This window comes from Gorilla gorilla, chromosome 12 (genome assembly GCF_029281585.2).
Source record: "Gorilla gorilla gorilla isolate KB3781 chromosome 12, NHGRI_mGorGor1-v2.1_pri, whole genome shotgun sequence".
NCBI classification, from domain to species: domain Eukaryota; kingdom Metazoa; phylum Chordata; class Mammalia; order Primates; family Hominidae; genus Gorilla; species Gorilla gorilla.
Window position 1 is genome coordinate 113,773,738 of NC_073236.2, and position 20,328 is coordinate 113,794,065.

General features: G+C 42.8%; 1 protein-coding gene and 1 pseudogene across 1 annotated transcript in view; both read right to left on the reverse strand.

Moving 5' to 3' along the window:
* LOC101125263 (SWI/SNF-related matrix-associated actin-dependent regulator of chromatin subfamily E member 1-like) lies at window positions 1-1,819 on the reverse strand (annotated as a pseudogene).
* Window positions 1,820-13,333: 11,514 nt separating this feature from the next.
* RAB10 (RAB10, member RAS oncogene family) overlaps window positions 13,334-20,328 on the reverse strand; it is a 103,874-nt gene continuing 96,879 nt past the window's right edge. Inside the window, exon 6 of the mRNA XM_004028954.5 lies at window positions 13,334-15,811. Coding sequence (XP_004029003.1) covers window positions 15,728-15,811 — 84 coding nt within the window. The 3' untranslated portion in view covers window positions 13,334-15,727. The remainder of the gene's footprint in view (window positions 15,812-20,328) is intronic.

Here is a 20,328-nt window from a genome sequence, read left to right on the forward strand (position 1 = left end):
TTATTCTTTTTTCTCGTCTCTTGGTATGAGATCTGTTGGTGGCTCTTCCACTGTTGGCTGTTACTCTCCAAGCCAGTGTTACTATCACTTGTTCCTTCTCTGCCATACAGTCGACCCCTCCTACCCACTCTCCTTGTCCTCAGGAGTAGACATGCCTTCTTCACTGTTCTGTTGGCTCTTCTTCAGAGTGTGTCTCCTCTGTCTCCCTTGGAAGGTTCATGTCGTCTTTCTTTTCCTCGCCTTTGTTGCCCGCTTGCTCTTCCTCAGGAACGAGGCTGCTCTGACTGGCTCAGCTTGCACTGCCGCCTCCTCCCTTTCCTCCTGCCTTTTGCGGCCCTGTTTCTCTGCCTGTGCAATCTCAGCTACAGTTTTCTCCATATCCAGTTCTACCTTCAGACCGCACAACCTTTTAAGTTCACTGTTAAATGAAGCCGTGCTTTCCAGGAATTTCCTCTTCTTCTTCTGATGCCGTTCCTCTATTTGAAGAAGTTCAGCTTCTAGTTTTCGCTGATGAACCATTAAGGACTGGACCTGTCGCTTGAGGACCTGCATTCTAGCTGTTGTGACAGCGGACGGAATGTCTGGCACCACACTGTCACTAAGGATTTCACTGATGCGGCCATGATTTCTCTGGAAACGGGCGGTGTCCGTATGCTCCACTGAAAAGCCATTGTCAGCCCGGCACGGTGGCTCACGCCCATAATTCCAGCGCTCTGGGAGGCCGAGGCAGGTGGATCACAAGGTCAGGACCAGCCTGGCCAACATTGTGAAACCCCATCTCTACTAAAGATTTTTTAAAAAGGTAGCCAGGCGTGGTGGTGCGTGCCTGTAATCTCAGCTACTGGGGAGGCTGAGGCAGTAGAATCGCTTGAACCCAGGAGGCGGAGGTTGCAGTGAGCTGAGATCACGCCACTGCACTCCAGCCTGAGCGACAGAGCGAGACTCTGTCACAAAAAAAAAAAAAAAAAATGAAAAGCCATCGTCACAATTATCTGGATCTTCAGCAAGCTGAATGCTCACGTCAGGTTCTCCTCTCTTCATGCGAGACTGCCTCTGTCCACTTTCTTCCTCTAAAGCAGCTTCTGCATGACTTTTTGCATTTATGTAAGCAAGGTTCGTGTGGAATTAGAGGTCTTCATAGATTCATTGTACTCTATCTTTTCTGCTTTGTATTTGTTTATTCTTGTTTCTCTTCATCAGTGAGATCTCCCCACATGCCATCAATAAGCTTGCCGGTCTCCCACAACTTTAGGTCAGGGTTGGAAGCCTTTACTTGGTCCCAGACCTTTCTGCTGTACCTCATGTAGCGCATCAGCGGCTTATCTGGTGGCTTTGGGGGTTTTGGAATCATAATACCAAAGGACGCTGGGACCCGGCTATTGGTGCCTGGGTTGCCTCCCAGCCTGTAGTTGTTGTAGGTGAGATGACTGTAAGGATTTTATCCCACAAACCCTGGTGTACTGGACATTTGTGTTGCAGGAGCTGGGGTGGGAGTTGGGGCATAAGATGGTCTTTTTGACATTTTGGAAGATTAAGTTCTCAGTTCCTTAAGAATGAATCTGAGACTTCATGGGCAGAAAAAGTGTCCCAAGCCCTGGCTTCACTTCCCTTTATCCCATGCATGCCCACCCCTCCAATTTTTTAATTTTTTGTAGAAATAGGACTTCACTGTTGCCTCAGCTGGTCTCGAATTCCTGGGCTCAAGTGATCCTCCCACTTCAGCCTCCCAACGTGCTGAATTACAGGCACCAGCCACTGAGCCCAGCCCACTTCCTATATTATGTCCTAAAGTGGGTTTTTTGTTTGTTTGTTTGTTTGTTTACTACAAATAGCCCCTTCACTTTCAGGACTCAGACAAGCACCTTTGGGACACTAGGAATCCCTCCAAGACCCTAAGAAAATGCTGCAAAAATGTTAGTTTTATTCTCCTCTCTTCACTGTAGATTTCCCAGTAGGAAGTAGGGGCACAAGAGATCAGGTTTATTCATTCAACAAATAGCATCGTTCATGCAGTGGGTGCTGTTCTAGGTGCTGAAGACAGAGTCATGAATAAGACAGAAAGAGCCCCTGCCCACTTGGAGCTTCTATCCTAGCAGAGACAGGCAATAAACAAATGAACAGTAAATGTTAATATGTCAGGTGGTGGAAATAGCTGTGGAGGAAAAAAGAAAGCCAAGTGAAAAGGATAGCGAATTCAGGACTGGGAGAGGTGTTGTTCCTGTCCTATGCAGTGTGGCCAGGGAAGGTCTCAATGACAAGGGGACATTTGAGCAGAGACCACAAAGAGGTGTCTGTAATCCCAGCACTTTGGGAAGCCAAGGCAGGCGGATCACCTGAGCTCAGGAGTTTGAGACCAGCCTGGCCAACATGGTGAAACCCCATCTCTATCAAAAAATACAAAAATTAGCCGGCCATGGTGGTATGTGCCTGTAATCCCAGCTACTCAGGAGGCTGAGGCAGGAGAATCCCTTGAACCTGGGAGGCGGAGGTTGAAATGAGCTGAGATCACGCCACTGCATTCCAGCCGAGGTGTCAGAGTGAGACTCCGTCTCAAAAAAAAAAAAAAAAAAAAAAAGCCTGTGGGCAAGGCAGATCTATTAGGGTCTGTATACATAAAGATGTGTACATATATGTATGTTTTTTTTATATGTCAACAATAAAAACAAAACAAAAATGATTTGTAAGTGACCTGTTTCTCCTTCAGATTATCTTTGCTTTCTTGAGGACTTGATTATGCATTCAAAATTATACTGATGTTGTATTTCTAAGGTATCTGTAGTGGAGGAGGGGCGCTCAGGTGCTCAGGTTAGCTGGTCTGCTTTAGCACCCGGCTTAAAGCACAAATGGGAAGCTTGATCTGCTCTCCTTCATGCATTCATTCATTCACTCATCTAACTATGCATATATATATACACACACACACACACACACACACACATATATATATATTTTGAGATAGGGTCTGCACTCTGTTGCTCAGGCTGGAGTGCAGTTGTGTGATCATGGCTTACTGCAGTCTCGACCTCCAGACTTAAGTGATCCTCCCACCTTAGCACCTCAAGTTGGGACCACAGGCACATAGCACCACACCAAGCTAATTTTTTATTTTTTGTAAAGATGGACTCTCCCTATGTTGCCTAGGCTGGTCTCAAACTCAGGGGCTCAAGAGATCCTTCTGCTTTGGCCTCCAAAAGGGCTGGAATTACAGGTGTGAGCCACCATGCCTGGCCTCATTTAACAAAATTTCTTGGGCACCTACTATGTGCCAGGAATAGTCAGGCACTGGGGATCCTGTGTGAGACAGGACAGATTTCATCCTAGCTCTCAGAGAGCTGCTCCCAGCAGATAGAAAGGTTTTGTTTTTTATCCTCATGATTTTGCACTGTCCCTCAGCTATATCACCCACCTATCAATATTATTTCTTCCACTGGTTTTCCTGGAGACTGTCTTCCTGCTCCCCTCTGGATAGGCTGCTTCCAAGTCCAACTACATAGCCCCTCCAGGACTGGCCCACACTTGAGTCCCTGTTTTCTGAGTCTCTGGCTTTTCTTTACCTTGGTGTACTCTTTCCTTTTCCTGGAGTAGATTCCTGAGAAGGACAGCAAGGGAAAAAAAAACATTTACCTGTTTGCATATCTGAATATGTCATTTATTTTGCCTTTACATTTGACAAGTAAGTTCCTTTTCTATTTTTGTATTTTCTCTCTGATAATTACTTTATGTCTTAGTCTGTTTCGTGCTGCTATAACAGAATACTATAGACTGGCTAATTTATAAAGAACAGAAATTTATTTCCCCCACTTTTTTTTTTTTTTTTTTAATGAGACAGAGTCTTGCTCTGTTGCCCAGGCTGGAGTGCAGTGGCTCGATCTCAGCTCACTGCAACCTCCGCCTCCTGGATTCAAGCGATTCTTCTGCCTCAGCCTCCAGAGTAGCCTCCCGAGTAGCTGGGACTATAAATATATGCTACGACATCCAGCTAATTTTTGTATTTTTAGTAGAGATGGGGTTTCACTATGTTGGCCAGGCTGGTCTCAAACTCCTGTCCTCAAGTGATCTGCCTGCCTGGGCCTCCCAAAGTGCTGGGATTACAGGCAGGAGCCACTGTGCCTGGCCTATTCTTCTCTTGAATCATTTTATTTCAGTGGATACTTTTTATTTTAGAGATCATTTTTTCATTATTTGTTCTTTTTTATAGCATCCTATTCTTAATTTATGGATCCCATGTCATTCAAAAATATTGCTTAAAGTGAGTTTGGGGTTTTTCTTTGGTTTTCCTTACCTTTTTTCCCCGGAAGTTTCCTTTTTATGTTTGTTAGTTGTTTTACGGTCTCTTTTATGTCAACATGAAGAACTGAATATCTGACTCAATCTGGGTGTCAGGTATGTGGATTGTTATTTTTATTTATTTTATTTATTTATTTATTTTTATTATTATTATTTTTTGAGACATTGTTGCTCTGTTGCCAGGCTGGAGTGCAGTGGCACAATCTCAGCTCACTGCAACTTCCACCTCCTGGGTTCAAGCAATTCTCCTACCTCAGTTTCCTGAGTGGCTGGGATTATAGGTGTGTGCAACCATGCCCGGCTATTTTTTTCTGTAGATTGTTATTAATTTTCCTATACTTTTCTTTATGTTGACTGATTTCGTATATACGGTTTTGGTAGATTGGAAACTTTGTATGTGTTTATATGTCCTCAGAACTGGAGGAATCTGCTATGAGGGGCCTTTTTGTTGGTGAACTTCCATGTGACAGAAGGACTTCCTAATCTTCTGCCTGAGTACACGTATTTGGCTGCTAAAATTCTGGGAAAGGGAAGGAAGAATGAAGGAAAGAAGCTTAGGAGCCCATCATTCAAGACAGACGTCCACTTCATTCCTTGTTTTTGATACTATGACTCACCTCCACCTCTCTCTGGGCCTGGTGGCCTCAGGTCTGAAGCCTCTATAGTTTCATTTCTGCAAATAATAAGGCTTGAAGAGGGGTGACAGCAACTCCTGGCTGTAAGGGGTGGGAAGGGACACTTGGGATCCGTTATTTCCTTGCTCCATTTTTAGCCCATTGCCATATGCCTCAGTTGTCCATGGTAACTGGTACCTATAAATCCTGGAATTCTTGGGATCCCATCAGAGAAAATACACCCACTTCTTATCGGCATCCCCCTTTGAAAACATTGAGGTTGTAACTTATGCTCCATGTCAGTTAGCTCTGTTTTCCATCTTCCATTTTTTAAAGACTAATATTTACATACATAAAAATTTTAATTCTCACTTGCTGATGTCTCTTGCTCCCTAATTTTTATCTTTGTAGGTTTATACTTTTAAAATTCCGTGTCTGCCATGCTGGTGGGGGTAGGGAGAGATCATTTAATTTTGTGTGGCTATATTACCCTAAAATCTTGATGGGCTTTTGAGAAATCTCTCATGGCACACTGAAGAAATGCAGTTTCCAGGATTGGTCACACGGTGGCGGAGCGACCCTACGTTTAATTTATAGTTTCTCCATGCAAGCCCCACTGCCAACCCCACAAGAGTTGGGGTATTGGAGTCCTGGCTAATCCAGCAAGGTGGACTACAGAATTGTAGAATATTTCCATTGAACTGTCAGAGAGCTTTCTAGTCCATCTCCTTTAGAGACAAGGAAATGATTCACAGGAGTCAACTAATGTATCCAATACCTGGAAGTAGTAAGAATAAATTTGAACTTTAAATTTTTTTTTTTTTTTTGAGGCGGAGTCTCGCTCTGTTGCCTAGGCTGGAGTGCAGTGGTGTGATCTCGGCTCACTGCAACCTCCGCCTCCCAGGATCAAGTGATTCTCCTGCCTCAGCCTCCTGAGTAGCTGGGATTACAGGCATGCGTTCCCATGCCTGGCTAATTTTTGTATTTTTAGTAGAGATGGGGTTTCACCATGTTGGTCAGGCTGGTCTGAAACTCCTGACATCGTGATCCTCCCGCCTCAGCTTCCCAAAGTGCTGAGATTACAGGCGTGAGCCACCAGGCCCCGCCTTTTTTCTTTTTCTTTCTTTCTTTCTTTCTTTTTTTTTTTTTAAGACAGTCTTGCTCTGTTGCCCAGGCTGGAGTGCAGTGGCATGATCTCGGCTCACTAAAACCTATCTCGGGTTCAAGTGATTCTCTTGCCTCAGCCTCCCAAGTAGCTGGGATTACAGGCACGTGCCACCACAGCAGGCTAATTTTTATATTTTTAGTAGACGCAGGGTTTCGCCATGTTGGCCAGGCTTGTCTCAAACTCCTGACCTCAAGTGATCCGCCAGCCTCGGCCTCCCAAGTGCTGGGATTACAGGCGTGAGCCACTGTGCCCAGCCTAAAAGTTATCATTGAAGTTGCCTTTGAATCAAGATGGAACTGTGAATGTATGGAAGTGGGGGTGGGGAAAAGGAGGCCGCTGCATCCCCTGCTTGAATGTGGTGGGAGAGGGAAGCTGAAGGAACGTCACCGGTTCACTCACTGCATGTTCTGAGCACCTGCTGCGTGGACAGCAATGCAATAAGATCTGTGAAAACACAAAAAGGACTAGAGTCCCTGCCCACCACTCGCTCACAATCCATTAAAGAGATAAGCCAGTTAACCACAAACAAGGAAGTAGGCAATAAATGCCCAACGGAAAAGCAGGCCAAATGTATTCTTCTCGGGATTTAGAAGAGAAAGGCAACTTCTCTGCTCAGAAGTGGGGAATATACCTGCTGGTGGGATTCAGGCTGGCCTTGGGAAAATAGCATAGGGCCACCTTTCTCAAATTGTAATATGTGTGAGACTCCTCTGGGGCTTTTGTGTAATCATAGATGCAAATTGTGCAGAGCAGCTGCAGTTCTCAGAAGCTCCCAGGTGACTCCCATGCAGGTGATCTGAAGAACACACTTTGAGTAGCAAGGGTGTGGGAACTGGTTCATGAACTTGGCTGCACATGGGAATCACATAGGAAGTTAAAAACGAACAAAAAGCCACTATCATCTCAGGAATTCTGGGGTGCAACCTTGGCATTTGTTTGTTTGTTTATTGTGTAAAGAAAGTGTCTCACTATACCCTCAGGCTGGTCTTGAACCCCTGGCCTCAAGCAGTCCTCCCATCTCGGCTTCCCAAAGTGCTGGGACTCCAGGCATGAACCACTGCACAGAGCCAGTGCTTGTGTTTCTAAAAGCACTCCCCTAATGTGCAGTAAAGTTTGCACACCACTGGCATAGTAGATATTTGTCACTCTTTTTGCCCATCCAGTTACCTAAATCCCCCATCTTAGAGTCAGAGTTCACCTTCCACTATTGAAGCTGAAAACAAGAGATTCTCCCTTTTCCCCACTTCCCTGGCACGTGGGGCAGGGGCATGTATTTTGGGCTTCACCAACCAATAACCATCCAGACTGTGAACAAGAAGCCACTGAAACAAAGCAGAATCCATACAGTATCCATCCACCTTTGCAGGAGTTTTGGCACTGGCAGCAGCCGGTTTTCAGAGGTAGCAGGGACAATTCTTGGGGCGTGATGTCTGTGTTGATCAGCAGTGACTACAGGGCCTTAGCAGACCAATTCTTTTAAGTCTAATTTTGAGCACTGGTCTTGATGCACAATCTTTTTTGTTGTTGTTTTGGAGGGCACACCCGGATCTTGGTGCACAGCCTTTAAGACTGGTTCTATGGTCTTAGAGACTAGGAGCTACCCAGTATAACCGTAGACACACACATTCACAGCCCTTTAGGGCTAAACTTATAATACATTTTTTTTTTGAGATGGGGTCTCACTTTATCAACCAGGCTGGAGTGTGGAGTGGAGTGCAGTGGTGTAATCTTGGCTAACTATAGCCTCAACCTCCAGGACTCAACTGATCCTCCCACCTCAGTCTCCCAGGCAGCTGAGACCACAGATGCACACCACCATGCCTGGCTAATTTTTGTTATTTTTTGTACAGACAGATTTTCGTCATGTTGCCCAGGCTGGTCTAGAACTACTGAGCTCAGGCAATCCTCCCACCTCAGCCTCCCAAAGTGCTGAGATTACAGGCATGAGCCACCACGCCCAGCCCTTATAATACAAATTTTAAAACTTACATAAAACAAATGGGTAGATTAATGAATTGTTATAAGGCAAACCCCCTTGCAACCAATATCCATGTGAAAAGATTTTGCTATCCTAGGAACCTTCTGCTAAGAATATCCCTATCCTGGCCAGGCGCAGTGGCTCCCGCCTGTAATCCCAGCACTTTGGGAGGCTGAGTGGGAGGCCGATTACCTGAGGTCAGGAGTTCGAGACCAGTCTGGGCAACATGGTGAAATTCCATCGCTGCTAAAAATATAAAAATTAGCCAGGCGTGGTGGTGGGTGCCTGTAATCCCAGCTACTGGGGAGGCTGAGGCACGAGAATCACTTGAAACTGGGAGGCAGAAGTTGCAGTGAGCCGAGATCATGCCATTGCACTCCAGCCTGGGTGACAGGGCGAGACTCTGTCTCAAAATAGTAATAATAATAATAGCCCTATCCTGACTTCTAGGATAATGATTTTCTTAATTTACATTAGTATATTATGCTGTACTTTCCTAAATGCACTATAGTTCAGCTTTGCCTGCTTTTCTCTCTCTACCTATTGAAACTGAATTTTGAAGAGGCTGAAGCAATTGTCCTGTGAAGTTTACGGTCTGGATTTTGTTGATTGATTTAGTATAACATGTTCTGTGCTTGTTTTTCCTATAAATTAGCAGTTGGCTCTAAACTACAGATCTGATCTTTTGATCAGGCATGGCTTCCTCATAAGCATGGTGCTCTTGGTCAGAAGGAACATAAATGTCTGTTTTGTTGGATCTTTTTGTGATGTTAGTAGCCATTGACCATTGCCTAGATCCATGAATTCATCAGAGGTTGTGAGATAAGATTCTATTACTTCTTCTTTTTGGTTGTTGTTGGAATACTTCTGTACAGGGAAACTTCATCTTGTTGACTATTCAGTTACGCAGTGGTATAGTTCATATAAGGAAGGTAAGATTAATTATTGATTCTTTTACTTACCACCAGAGGAGTTGTAGGGGGAGGGAAGAGCTATTTCCCTGGCATTCTCCAATAGTGACCAATTAGGGGTGTGTGCATGTGTGTTTGGTATCATCATAAACTCATGGATTTACACATATTCAACGGGTTCAGACCGTCCCATCTTTAGCCAGAGTGAGCATCTTCAAGTTAACTCCCAAGCCATCTTGATAACATCCCTAGATTTTGAGTTTGAGATCTGATGTAATCAGCTATTTCAGGCTCATTTTACCCCTTTCCTGACACAAACTTGGAATCTGCCATTTCAAGAAGCCCTGGTTTCAGAGGAGGGAGGGTGCACAGTCCTAGCCCAGAGCTTCAAAACAGCCCGGCGGCCTTGCCTCGCACCCCAGCCGGTCCATCGGTCCAGCAGCCTGCGTAGCGGCCAGCGCCGGCACATCCCGCTCTGGGCTTTAAACGTGACCCCTCGCCTCGCCCTGCCCTATGAAAATGTTGGTGCTTCTTACTTTCACCGTCGCCTTCCACATCACCTCTGCGGCCTTGCTGTTCATCGCCACCATCGACAATGCCTGGTGGGTAGGAAATGAGTTTTTTGCAGATGTCTGGAGAATATGTACCAAAAACACGAATTGTACAGTAATCAATGACAGCTTTAAAGAGTACTCCATGGGCCGGGCGCGGTGGCTCACCCCTGTAATCCCAGCACTTTGGGAGGCCGAGGCAGGCGGATTATGAGGTCAGGAGATAGAGACCAGCCTAGCCAACACAGTGAAACTCCGTCTCTACTAAAAATACAAAAATTAGCCGGGCGTGGTGGCGTGTGCCTGTAATCCCAGCTACTCAAGAGGCTTGAGGCAGGAGAATCGCTTGAACCAGGGATTTGGAGGTTGCATTGAGCCAAGATTGCGCCACAGCACTCCAGCCTGGCGACAGAGCAAGACTCCGTCTCAAAAAAAGAAAAAAAAAAAAAAAAAAGAGTACCCCACTCCGCGGCCGGGCATGGTAGCTCACGCCTTGTAATCCTAGCACTTTGGTAGGCCGAGGCGGGCGGTTCACCTGAGGTCGGGAGTTTGAGACCAGCCTCACCAACATGGAGAAACCCCATCTCTACTAAAAGTACAAAAATAGTCGGGTGTGGTGGCACACACCTGTAGTCCCAGCTACTCGGGAGGCTGAGGCAGGAGAATCGCTTGAACCCGAGAGGCAGAGGTTGCAGTGAGCCGAGATCGTGCCACTGCACTCCAGCCTGGGCAACAAGAGCGAAACTCGTCTCAAAAAAAAAAAAAAAAAAAAAAAAAAAAAAGAGTACACCATGCTACAATGTCATATCTGTGCCTCATGATTGCAGCCTCCATTTATACAGACAGGCGCGATAAAACCACGGATTTCTATTACCTGACCAAAGAAGGCAGCTATGGCTACTCCTACATCCTGGCGTGGGTGGCCTTCGCCTTCACCTTCATCAGCAGCATGATGTACCTGATAACTGAGGAAGCCGAATAGAGTTCCAGAGCTGGGTTGCTTTTGCTGCAGTACAAAATCCACATTCAGACAACCATTTTGTATATAATCTTTTTTTTTTTTTTTTTTAGGTTTTTCTAGCAAATGAATTGTTTCCTTTAAAAGTTAAAAAAAAAAAAAAAAAAAAAAAGCCCTGTCTTAGAGTGGGAGAAGGGACTTTCTTAGAGCCTACTGTAGTACTGTAATAACCTTCAGTTTATTGTGGGTCTCTCTTGCTCACTTGCTATTGGTAGTGTGCACACCCCTTCCAGTTCCAGCCACTGCTCTCAAGCTGGCTTGCAGCCTTCAAGTACCTGCTGGCTATCTGGAGCTCTCAGACCAATCAGATGCCCCATTGCTTCCCTTTGCTTGCTTCTGCGTGAGATGCTGAGGCATAATATAAAGCAGAAACAGTAGTAAATGAAGTATACTTCGAGGGTATTACTCTTTGTTAGAAGGTGCCAAGGTTGGGCTAAATGGTCACATAACCACTCCAGACTCTTCCTGCTGTCTCTGCCACCTGTTCATTACCCCAGGCCCTCCTGAGAACTGTGATAAGGTGAAGTGAACACAGGAGGGACAGCGGTGTTGGCCTGGTTTCAAAATCCGACTCCAGCACCAACTGGCTGTGCAACCTTAAGCAAATGACTTAATCTGAGGCCGTTTCTTCTTGGGTGCTAATTCACAAGGACGTTGAAGACCTAACCCAAAGTACCTAGAGCAGTGCCAAAAAAGCACCTAGCAGGCTCACCAGAAATACACCGCGCCCCCATTCACACACTACCTTTGCCTTCAACCCTGCATTTCCCTCTGCCATTTTAGCCCGGTCTTATTGAAACCTTGATTAACACGACTTCCCATGTGACCTCTAGAACCCCTGTTTCTCCTATTCAAATCCATCTAAACTTGCTTTCCACAAACACACTGCTCTCGCCACTCTCGAGTTTACCATGACTCCCCAGGGCCTGTCATTGTCTAGTCTCTGTGGTCGCTTCTTACAATGACCTCCCCATCTGCCCTAGCCAGTGAATTGACATTTCGAAGAACCAATTAATGTCCCTCCTCCGCCAAAAAGCAATCCCAACTATTCTCACCAACTGAACTTGATATATTAATACAGCAATTAAAATCCAGATTACAATTATTTGGCTCTTGTATATGCTTAACTTGATGAATTACTTTTGTTTTCTAAACTAGACCATCGATTTAAGGGGGGAGACCATATCCTATTTCCCTACACCAATCTTGGTTTTTTGTTTTTTTTTTTTTTGAGACAGAGTCTTGTTCTGTCACCCAGGCTGGAGTGCAGTGGCATGATTTCGGCTCACTGCAACCTCTGCCTCCCGGGTTCAAGCGATTCTCCTGCCTCAGCCTCCCAAGTAGCTGGGATTACAGGCATGCGCCACCATGCCCGGCGAATTTTTGTATTTTTAGTAGAGACAGGGTTTCACCATGTTGGCCAGGCTGGTCTCGAAGTCCTGACCTCAGGTGATCCACCTGCCTTGGCCTTCCAAAGTGTTGGGATTATAGGCGTGAGCCACCGCACCCAGCAAAGGCAGAATTGTAGGTCCCAACAAAACAAGTATGTTGGGGAAAAGGAATAGAACATTAAAAACACTCCATGTGATTCTTAAAATCACTGCATCTGAGAAAAACCCTACATATACTTTCAGCAGAGACAATCTTGTCAACAAATATTTATCTTTATTATTGACTAATAAAGCCTGAATATAGGATCAAACATTTCTTTTCCCTACACATAAAGACAAGGCTGTTGCTATGTATAACAAAAGCAGGAAATACTGTTTTTTTTTTTTGTTTTTTTTTTTTTTGAGATGGAGTCTTGCTCTATCGCCCAGGCTGGAGTGCTGTGGTGTGATCTCGGCTCACTGCAACCTCTGCCTCCTGGGTTCAAGTGATTCTCCTGCCTCAGCCTCCCGAGTAGCTGGGATTACAGGTGTGCGCCACCACGCCCAGCTTTTAGTATTTTTAGTAGAGACGGGGTTTCATCATGTTGGCCAGGCTGGTCTTGAACTCCTGACCTCAGGTGATCCACCCGCCTCGGCCTCCCAAAGTGCTGGGATTACAGGCGTGAGCCACAGCGCCCAGCCAATACTTTTTTTTTTTTTTTTTTGAGACGGAGTCTTGCTCTGTCGTCCAGGCTGGAGTGCAGTGGCGCTATCTCGGCTCACTGCAGCCTCCTCCTCCTCCCGGGTTCACGCCATTCTCCTGCCTCAGCCTCCCGAGTAGCTGGGACTACAGGCGCCCGCCACCACGCCCAGCTAATTTTTTTGTATTTTTAGTAGAGACGGGGTTTTACCACGTTAGCCAGGATGGTCTCCATCTCCTGACTTCGTGATCCATCCGCCTTGGCCTCCCAAAGTGCTGGGATTACAGGCGTGAGCCACCGCACCTGGCCAATACTTTGTTTCTTAGTAAGAGGCCAGCTGCTGCTAAAACAAGGATTTACCCTCCAGTATGAGGAGCCCAGCTTGGTCCCCCTGAGGAATCAGGTGACTTCAGCTATAGTGGCCTTTGGCACATCCAACTAGTGTAAGCCAGGTGTGATTAGGATCGTGGCATCTATTTTGGCACAAGGATGATTCCGCTTTAGGATCCCAGAGATAATTCTATTTTTTAATGTAGTTTCTCAGCAAAGACAGTTCTTGAAATCGCCTTTCCAGTTTTCCATAGGTTGACAGTGATTTCCCATTTTTGTCAACTCTTTTAGTTTGCGATTCCACATTTTTTTCAGAAGTAATCTTCCAATTCCATAAATAAATGAAAACCAAACCACACAGCTGGAAATCAAGTTTTGTTATTATATGAACAGAAGTAGACCATCTAGAAATATTTCAGTTTATTTAAATTGTTAAGTAGAATATGAAACCGAATTTGTAGCTAGTACCAGAGAATGGACTTAACTGTTTGGTGTTTAATGAGAACAGCTTCTACACAGGATCCCAAGAGACTTACAGAAAAGGGGCAAAGCCCTAATATTAAGCAAATAAAACTCATGTTTCAAACAGATTATACAAAAATTGATTTATACTTCATTTCCCTTTTTTGATATTTAGAAAGTGCAGATTTAACAAAAGGTAGCCATATCCTTTCTATGTACAATGCCGATTATAATTATGCAAAACTGTCAGTCTGTTATCCAAAAATCCCAGTGTTTAGCTCTCCAACCTTAAGTCATGGAATTGAATAAGAATTAAAGAGGGTTAAAATAAAAAAGCTAATGCCACATTCCAGATAAAGGGAAGCAACAAATACATTAATCTAACAACAGTAGGTTTAACCTAAACTTTTCAAAAAGCTTAACATCATTTCATTATATTTTTAGTGGAAAATTAGGGATTATTTGGCAATGCTGCTTTTTACTAGTAGTAAACAATGATAAAGTCAAGTGTGGGAATAACCTAAGAATAACAACCAGTGAGGCATATAAAATTGTTTTTAGGGCACTATCTGAAAAATTTGTGGATTTTCATAGCAGATACGTCCCTATGTTGTTTGCTTATGTGAGCCAAGAGGTCATTAAAATGCTATTCACGACACAGAAAGACTTCTCAATGGAAGCTGCTGTCCTAAACTCAGCCTCTGCTAGAAATGAATCATGCTATTCACAATTCTTTCAACAAAGGTATCATCTTAGGATGCTAGCAGCATAGCAAACTTCACTTACCCTATCCTAATGATAAGCAATGAAGCAAAACTAGAAAAAATGCAGTGAAAAAAAGGACAGGGTTATAGATAGCTAAAGATCTTATCTTTACATGAAAAGCCTTTCGTTGTCCTTTTTCCAAACCCATGGTAATACAAGTTTTCCAAAAGGATGTAAAGACAGGACTTAAAATTAATAATATTCTAAAGTAGTTCTGAATCTTAAGGTAAAGAAACTTAACACTGAAAAAGTGTTCTTCAGAGGCCAAATCTCAATACATTTGGCAAACATGTTAATAAAATTCACTCCTCCTTCCTGCTTTTTCTTTTTTTAAAAAAAAACCTGTACTAGGCTACCAAGCTGCTAGAGGAGTTGCCAAAATGCAGACTACTCAAATTTAGGTTAAGAGATTTATTCTAGGAAAGTGAATAGGCTATACACCTAATTAGAAAGACAAACCACAACACCCTCCAAACACTAGTGCATGCAGTTAACTCTTCCATTTCATAAACTCAATGGATAGACAGGAAGGGAACAAAGAGAGGAGGAAAAGCAGAACATAGAAGTAAAACAGCAAATGAAGGCATCTGGGACACATTTTAGGGCAGAGAGCAAATGACGGGGAAGACACCAATTAACTGACATTGGATAGTAGGCAGTTAGAACTTATCTTTCCGTTTACCTAGCAAGTTACATCAGTGCTTTATATTAAACTTGACAAACCTACTAGTTTGTCCCTTTCACTCTTAAATATACCATAAGGTGGCTGGGGAGGGAGAAGCAAATAAAGCAGCATGCAGGGAGACACAGGGAAGAAGTGGCCAAGGAGAAGAAATGGTGGCAGGAATAGTTTTAAATATCAAGGCCACTTAAAACAAGAAAGACTCAGCAAACCAAAGCTATCACTTCTGCATTACCCTTTGTCCTCAATTAACTACTTTGAAAATTACAGCCAAGCAAACCACAAACATTTTAATGGTTTATGTTTGGATGATATGTCTCCTGCACATGCTTCCACCAGAACAAAAAAGGAAAACCAAAGAAGTTCCTTTCCACATAAGGCACAGGACAAAATTAATCCCATTTACATATTCAAGGCGAAAATGAGTGTTTTCCTGGCTTTTGTTTGTTTCTTTTGCTATCACATGTCTATAGATTATAGGGACTCAAGCACATTATCCATGACAGAAAATTCCACTGTTGTACAAAATAAAATTGTTAATTCTAACTTTATTCTTATACAATTTGCAGAATAGATTTGAAATGATTGCTATAGGTTTTAATGTTGATAAGAACTGGACTAGAATACAACTGAAATGCAGTTGAGCTGAGCAAGTACATTTAAAAATGAAGTCACAGACATGATTTTTCTATACATTTTTTTGTTTGAAGAAAATTATGATAAAGTCAGCAAGCAGTCACAGATGAAAGAACAAATAAAATAGGTGGCTTGGATAGTTAAGATGAGAAACAAAAATATCTGTTTAGAGTTAAAAATGGACAGAGTGGTTTATTTTGCAGCAAGAAGAGAAAACGGGGTAGTGGATGGCAACTGATGGAACAGGAGAATGCTCAGCAGCATTTGCTCTTCCAGCCTGTCACGCCTCCTCCACTGCTGATATCTACATTTTCACTGTTGGGCTCTTTTACAGGGGTCTGCAACAAACACACAAGGAAAATAACTCATGAAAAAACACTGCCATGGATAAAATCAAGATTCAACAGGAATATTCTCATGTCAATTTATACAACAAAATACAACTACAATCACAGGAGATAGGTTTCCCCTCCGTGCAAAGTAAAGATTTGGAAGCTTTGTTTTGATTTTCTTTTTGCCTGCTTCCTCCAAGCTGTGAAATACTGTAGACATTTCCTGGCATGCCTTTATAAAGCTTCTGAAATCTTCTCAGCTCTAACTCTTAAATAGATTTTGTTATCTTCTAGCCCTGACCTCTGAATATGTTTAGTACTTAAAAGGCATTGTGGAGCAAGTTGTATGAAACCAGTGTTAGGTATATGTAATGTCACAGAAATAAAACTGCCCTTTTCTGTTATCTGCCTTTTTAGACTAATTTTATTACTGTATCATAGTTTTAAAAAGGCAACCTCAACTGATTAAGTCAAAAGGAGTGGAGCAAAATGTAGTTATCTAATTCATGTTAAAAATGGATATAGATGGCTGAGCACAGTGCCTCACGCCTGTAATCCCAGCACTTTCAGAGGCCAAGGTGAGAGGATCACTTGAGGCCAGGAGCTAAAACCACCTTGGGCAACACAGCAAGACCCCCATCTGTATAAAAAATTTAAAATATTAACTGGACACAGTGGCTCAAGCCTGTAGTCCCAGCTACTCAGGAGGCTGAGGCAAGAGGATCACTTGAGCCCAGGAGTTCAAGGCTGCAGTGGGATATGATCACTCCACTGCACTCCAGCCTGTGCAACAGACCAAGAGAGTAAGACTCCTCCCAACTCCCCTAAAAACACCGAAAAACCCCAAAGGAGATACAACAAAATACTAACAGTAGCAACCCTTAGGTGGTAAAATTATGGTTGATTTAATTTTATTCTTAGTATAATTCTGCTTTTTCCCAACACTAAATATTACTTTGAAAATCAGAAGGGCCGGGTGTCGTGGCTGAGGCCTGTAATCCCAGCACTTTGGGAGGCCGAGGTGGGTGGATCACCTGAGGTCAGGAGTTCGAGACCAGCCTGGCCAACATGCCAAAACCCTGTCTCTACTAAAATTACTAAAACTAGCTGGGTGTGGTGTTGCACGTCTGTAATCCCAGCTACTCGGGAGGCTGAGGCAGGAGAATCGCTTGAACTCGGGAGGCAGAGGTTGCAGTGAGTCAAGATCCCGCCACTGCACTCCAGCCTGGGCGACAGAGTGAGACTCCATCTCAAAAAAAAAAAAGAAAAAGAAAAAGAAAAAAAATCAGAAGAATACAGTATTTTAAAAGGGTAGGCCCATTTTTATATATTAAAAATATTTTTAAAGTGATACCTTACATACAGAAAAGTACATAAAGCTTAAGTGTAAGCCTGATGTATTTTTAGTATATATTGTCAAACTACCAGATCAGGATATAGAACATAATACTCCCAAGAAGGCTCCCTTGTGCCCCTTTCCTGCCAGTACTGCTCTCTTCAAGTTACCCAATATTCTGATTTCTATCATCTAAGATTAGTTTTTTTCTATTCCTAACCTTCATATACATGGAACCATAGTTGAATATATTCTTCTCCGTGACTTCTTTCACTCAGTATCAGTCTTTGAGATTTATCGATGCTATTGTATAGAACAGTAGTTCATCACAACATTTTGAAAGCTAGGACGTACCTGAGAACTTATTCTCTCATGGAAACAATATAAAGTTAAGGGCTTTTGTAGCCCAAGGGGGAAAAAATTAAAATATTTAAAAAATATTTTAAAACCTCAAGTAGCCTAAGACAAGCCTAGTTAACTCAGACTGAAGTGACACTGCTACTTGCCCTTAGAGCTCTCCTACTTACTCCCACTGCCTAATTGGGATTCTTCTCCTCCATGTACGTTAAAGCAGCAAATTATGCATTAAGAAGACCTCTGTGGGGTTTCCAGTACAAGTGACTTGGCTCCTAATACAGATCTTTGAGAAAAATGTCAAGAAGAAAAAGGGGCAGACCAGCATCCAGCAAGAAAAAAAACTACAGGTGCACTGAAAATACTCTCTCTCTGGGAACTTCCAGGTATGAGTCAGGTTAAAGACAACCAGGGAGGCTCCTACACTGATTTGCTTATCTTTTTAGAATTTAACTTAGATCCTTGAAACAGATTTAAAAAAGGGGGGGGGGGGTATCTCTTGTGGAGCAAAATCTTTTACAGCCAAAATATTTATTAAGTTGAAGTTGAGTTTTAATTAAGTTTATTAAAAGTTTTAGGCTGGCTCCTAGCTAAGAATAAGAAAAGGCCAATAACCAAATAGAAAAATTGGGCAAAGGAATAAACAAACAAAAAAAACTACAGAAAAGGAAATGTAAAAGTGATTCTTAAACATATGTTTTCAGGTCACGCGTGGTGGCTCACGCCTGTAATCCCAGCACTTTGGGAGGCCAAGGTGGGCAGATCACCTGAGGTCAGGAGTTCAAGACCAGCCTGGCCAACATGTTGAAACCCTGTCTCTAGTAAAAATATAAAAATTCGCCAGGCGTGGTGGCAGGCTCCTGTAATCCCAGCTACTTGGGAGGCTGAGGCAGGAGAATCTCTTGAACCTGGGAGGCAGAGGCTGCAGTGAGCCGAGATCGTGCCATTGCACTCCAACCTGGGCAACAAGGGCAAAATTCCGTCTCAAAACAAACAAACAAATGTTTTTAAATGCTCAGCCTTACTCAGAAATTACCTGCAAATTAAATCTACATTTTTTAACCTGTTAGACTGGGAAAGATCTGAGTCCTGTAAATCCACTGTGCTGACCAGGGTGTGAATAACACATATTCTCATATACTGCAAGTGGGTGTGTAAATGGGTATAACCCTCAGGACAGACTTTGGCTGTATTTATCAAAATTGCAAATGTACATACATGTACACTCTTTGGCCAATTCTCAGAATCCGTCCTTCAAATGTATGTGCGTGTGGAAAATAATTTAAATACAAGATTATGTACTACACACACAGTTAATGTGCACATAAGTTTGAAAATAATCTAAATGTCCCTCACTGGGAGACTTCTTCAATTATGATATAAACAATCAAAGGAATAGCATGTAATTATTTAAAAAGTAAAATTATTTTGCTTATAGTAAGTGAAATAAGCAAAGTGACAATCAGTGGAGTATGTTACCTCATCTGTTAAAAAGAAAAGGTTGTGGGGGTAGGGTGGGACAAAAATATATATTCATATTTACTCAGAGTAATAACTGATAAATTAATTACATCAGTTACCTGGGGAGTAAGGGGGAAATGAGGAATTGGTAACATTGAAGGAATTAAAGGGAACAAGGTGGGAAATTTCTGTATCCTTTTTTTTTCTCCTTTTAAAATGTTTGAAGCAAGAGAATGAATCATGTAGCCAAATAATTAAATTAAAAGATGTTTTAAATTGCTTTCATTTTAAGTTAATTCTAATGTGAAGGAAGTTTACACTTGCTGTTTTAACTCATAACTTCACCACATCTAAGTGTATGGATGTGTATGAAAAAAAATTACTACCTAGTATTTGGGCCTGCTTACTTGGGGAAAACTCTAGACCAAGCTTGTCCAACCTGCAGGCTGCACACAGCTCAATACAACAAATTCGTAAACTTTGTTAAAACATGATGAGATTTGTTGTGTGTGATGTTTTTCTTTAGCGTACAAGCTATGGTTAGTATTAGTGTATTTTATATGTGGTCCAAGACAATTCTTCTTCTCCACTGTGGCCCAGGGAAGCCAAAAGATTGGACACCCCTGCAAGTCTAGACTGAGATCTTTATTTAATAGTATACTCATACTTTAACCTTTAATGATGATAATAAGGAAAGCTCTATCTCACTGGGGCACAAAATTATATATATAATGGCTATATAGCACTATTAAAAAAAAAAAAAAAAAAGCCAAGACTGATGAGAAGATCAAAGGACACAGTATAGACAGAAAGTAAGCAGAAACCACGAAGACCAAAAAGCCCAGAAAGAGAAAGGACACAGAGACAAGAGTGTTTCACTAGGTCTTGCGGTAACTCCTGCCAGTCTTATCCTGGTTTTTAACTCGATTGTGAATACTGGATAATGTTTCATCCTGACCCACTAATGTCTGAAATACAAAGTACCTTCCACCAAGTTTAAAACAAGCATTTTTCTATTTCTTTTATTCCCTTCATTTAATTAAAAATACAATTTTTGGCACGTGGCTCACACCTGTAATTCCAACAATTCAGGAGGCCAGGGTGAGAGGATCACTTGAGGCCATGAGTTCAAGACCTGCCTGGACAAAACATTGAGACACCCCCAATCTCTACCAAAAAATCTGAAAATTAGTGAGGGATGGTGATGTGTCCTCGTGGTCCTAGCTACTCAAAAAACTGAAGCAGGAGGATGGCTTGAGCCCAGGAGTTCAAATCTAGCCTGGGCAACAGTCAGACCCCATCAATTAAAAAAAAAAAAAGAGAGAGAGACCAAGTCAGGCTTGATGGCATACCCCTGTGGTCCCAGCTACTA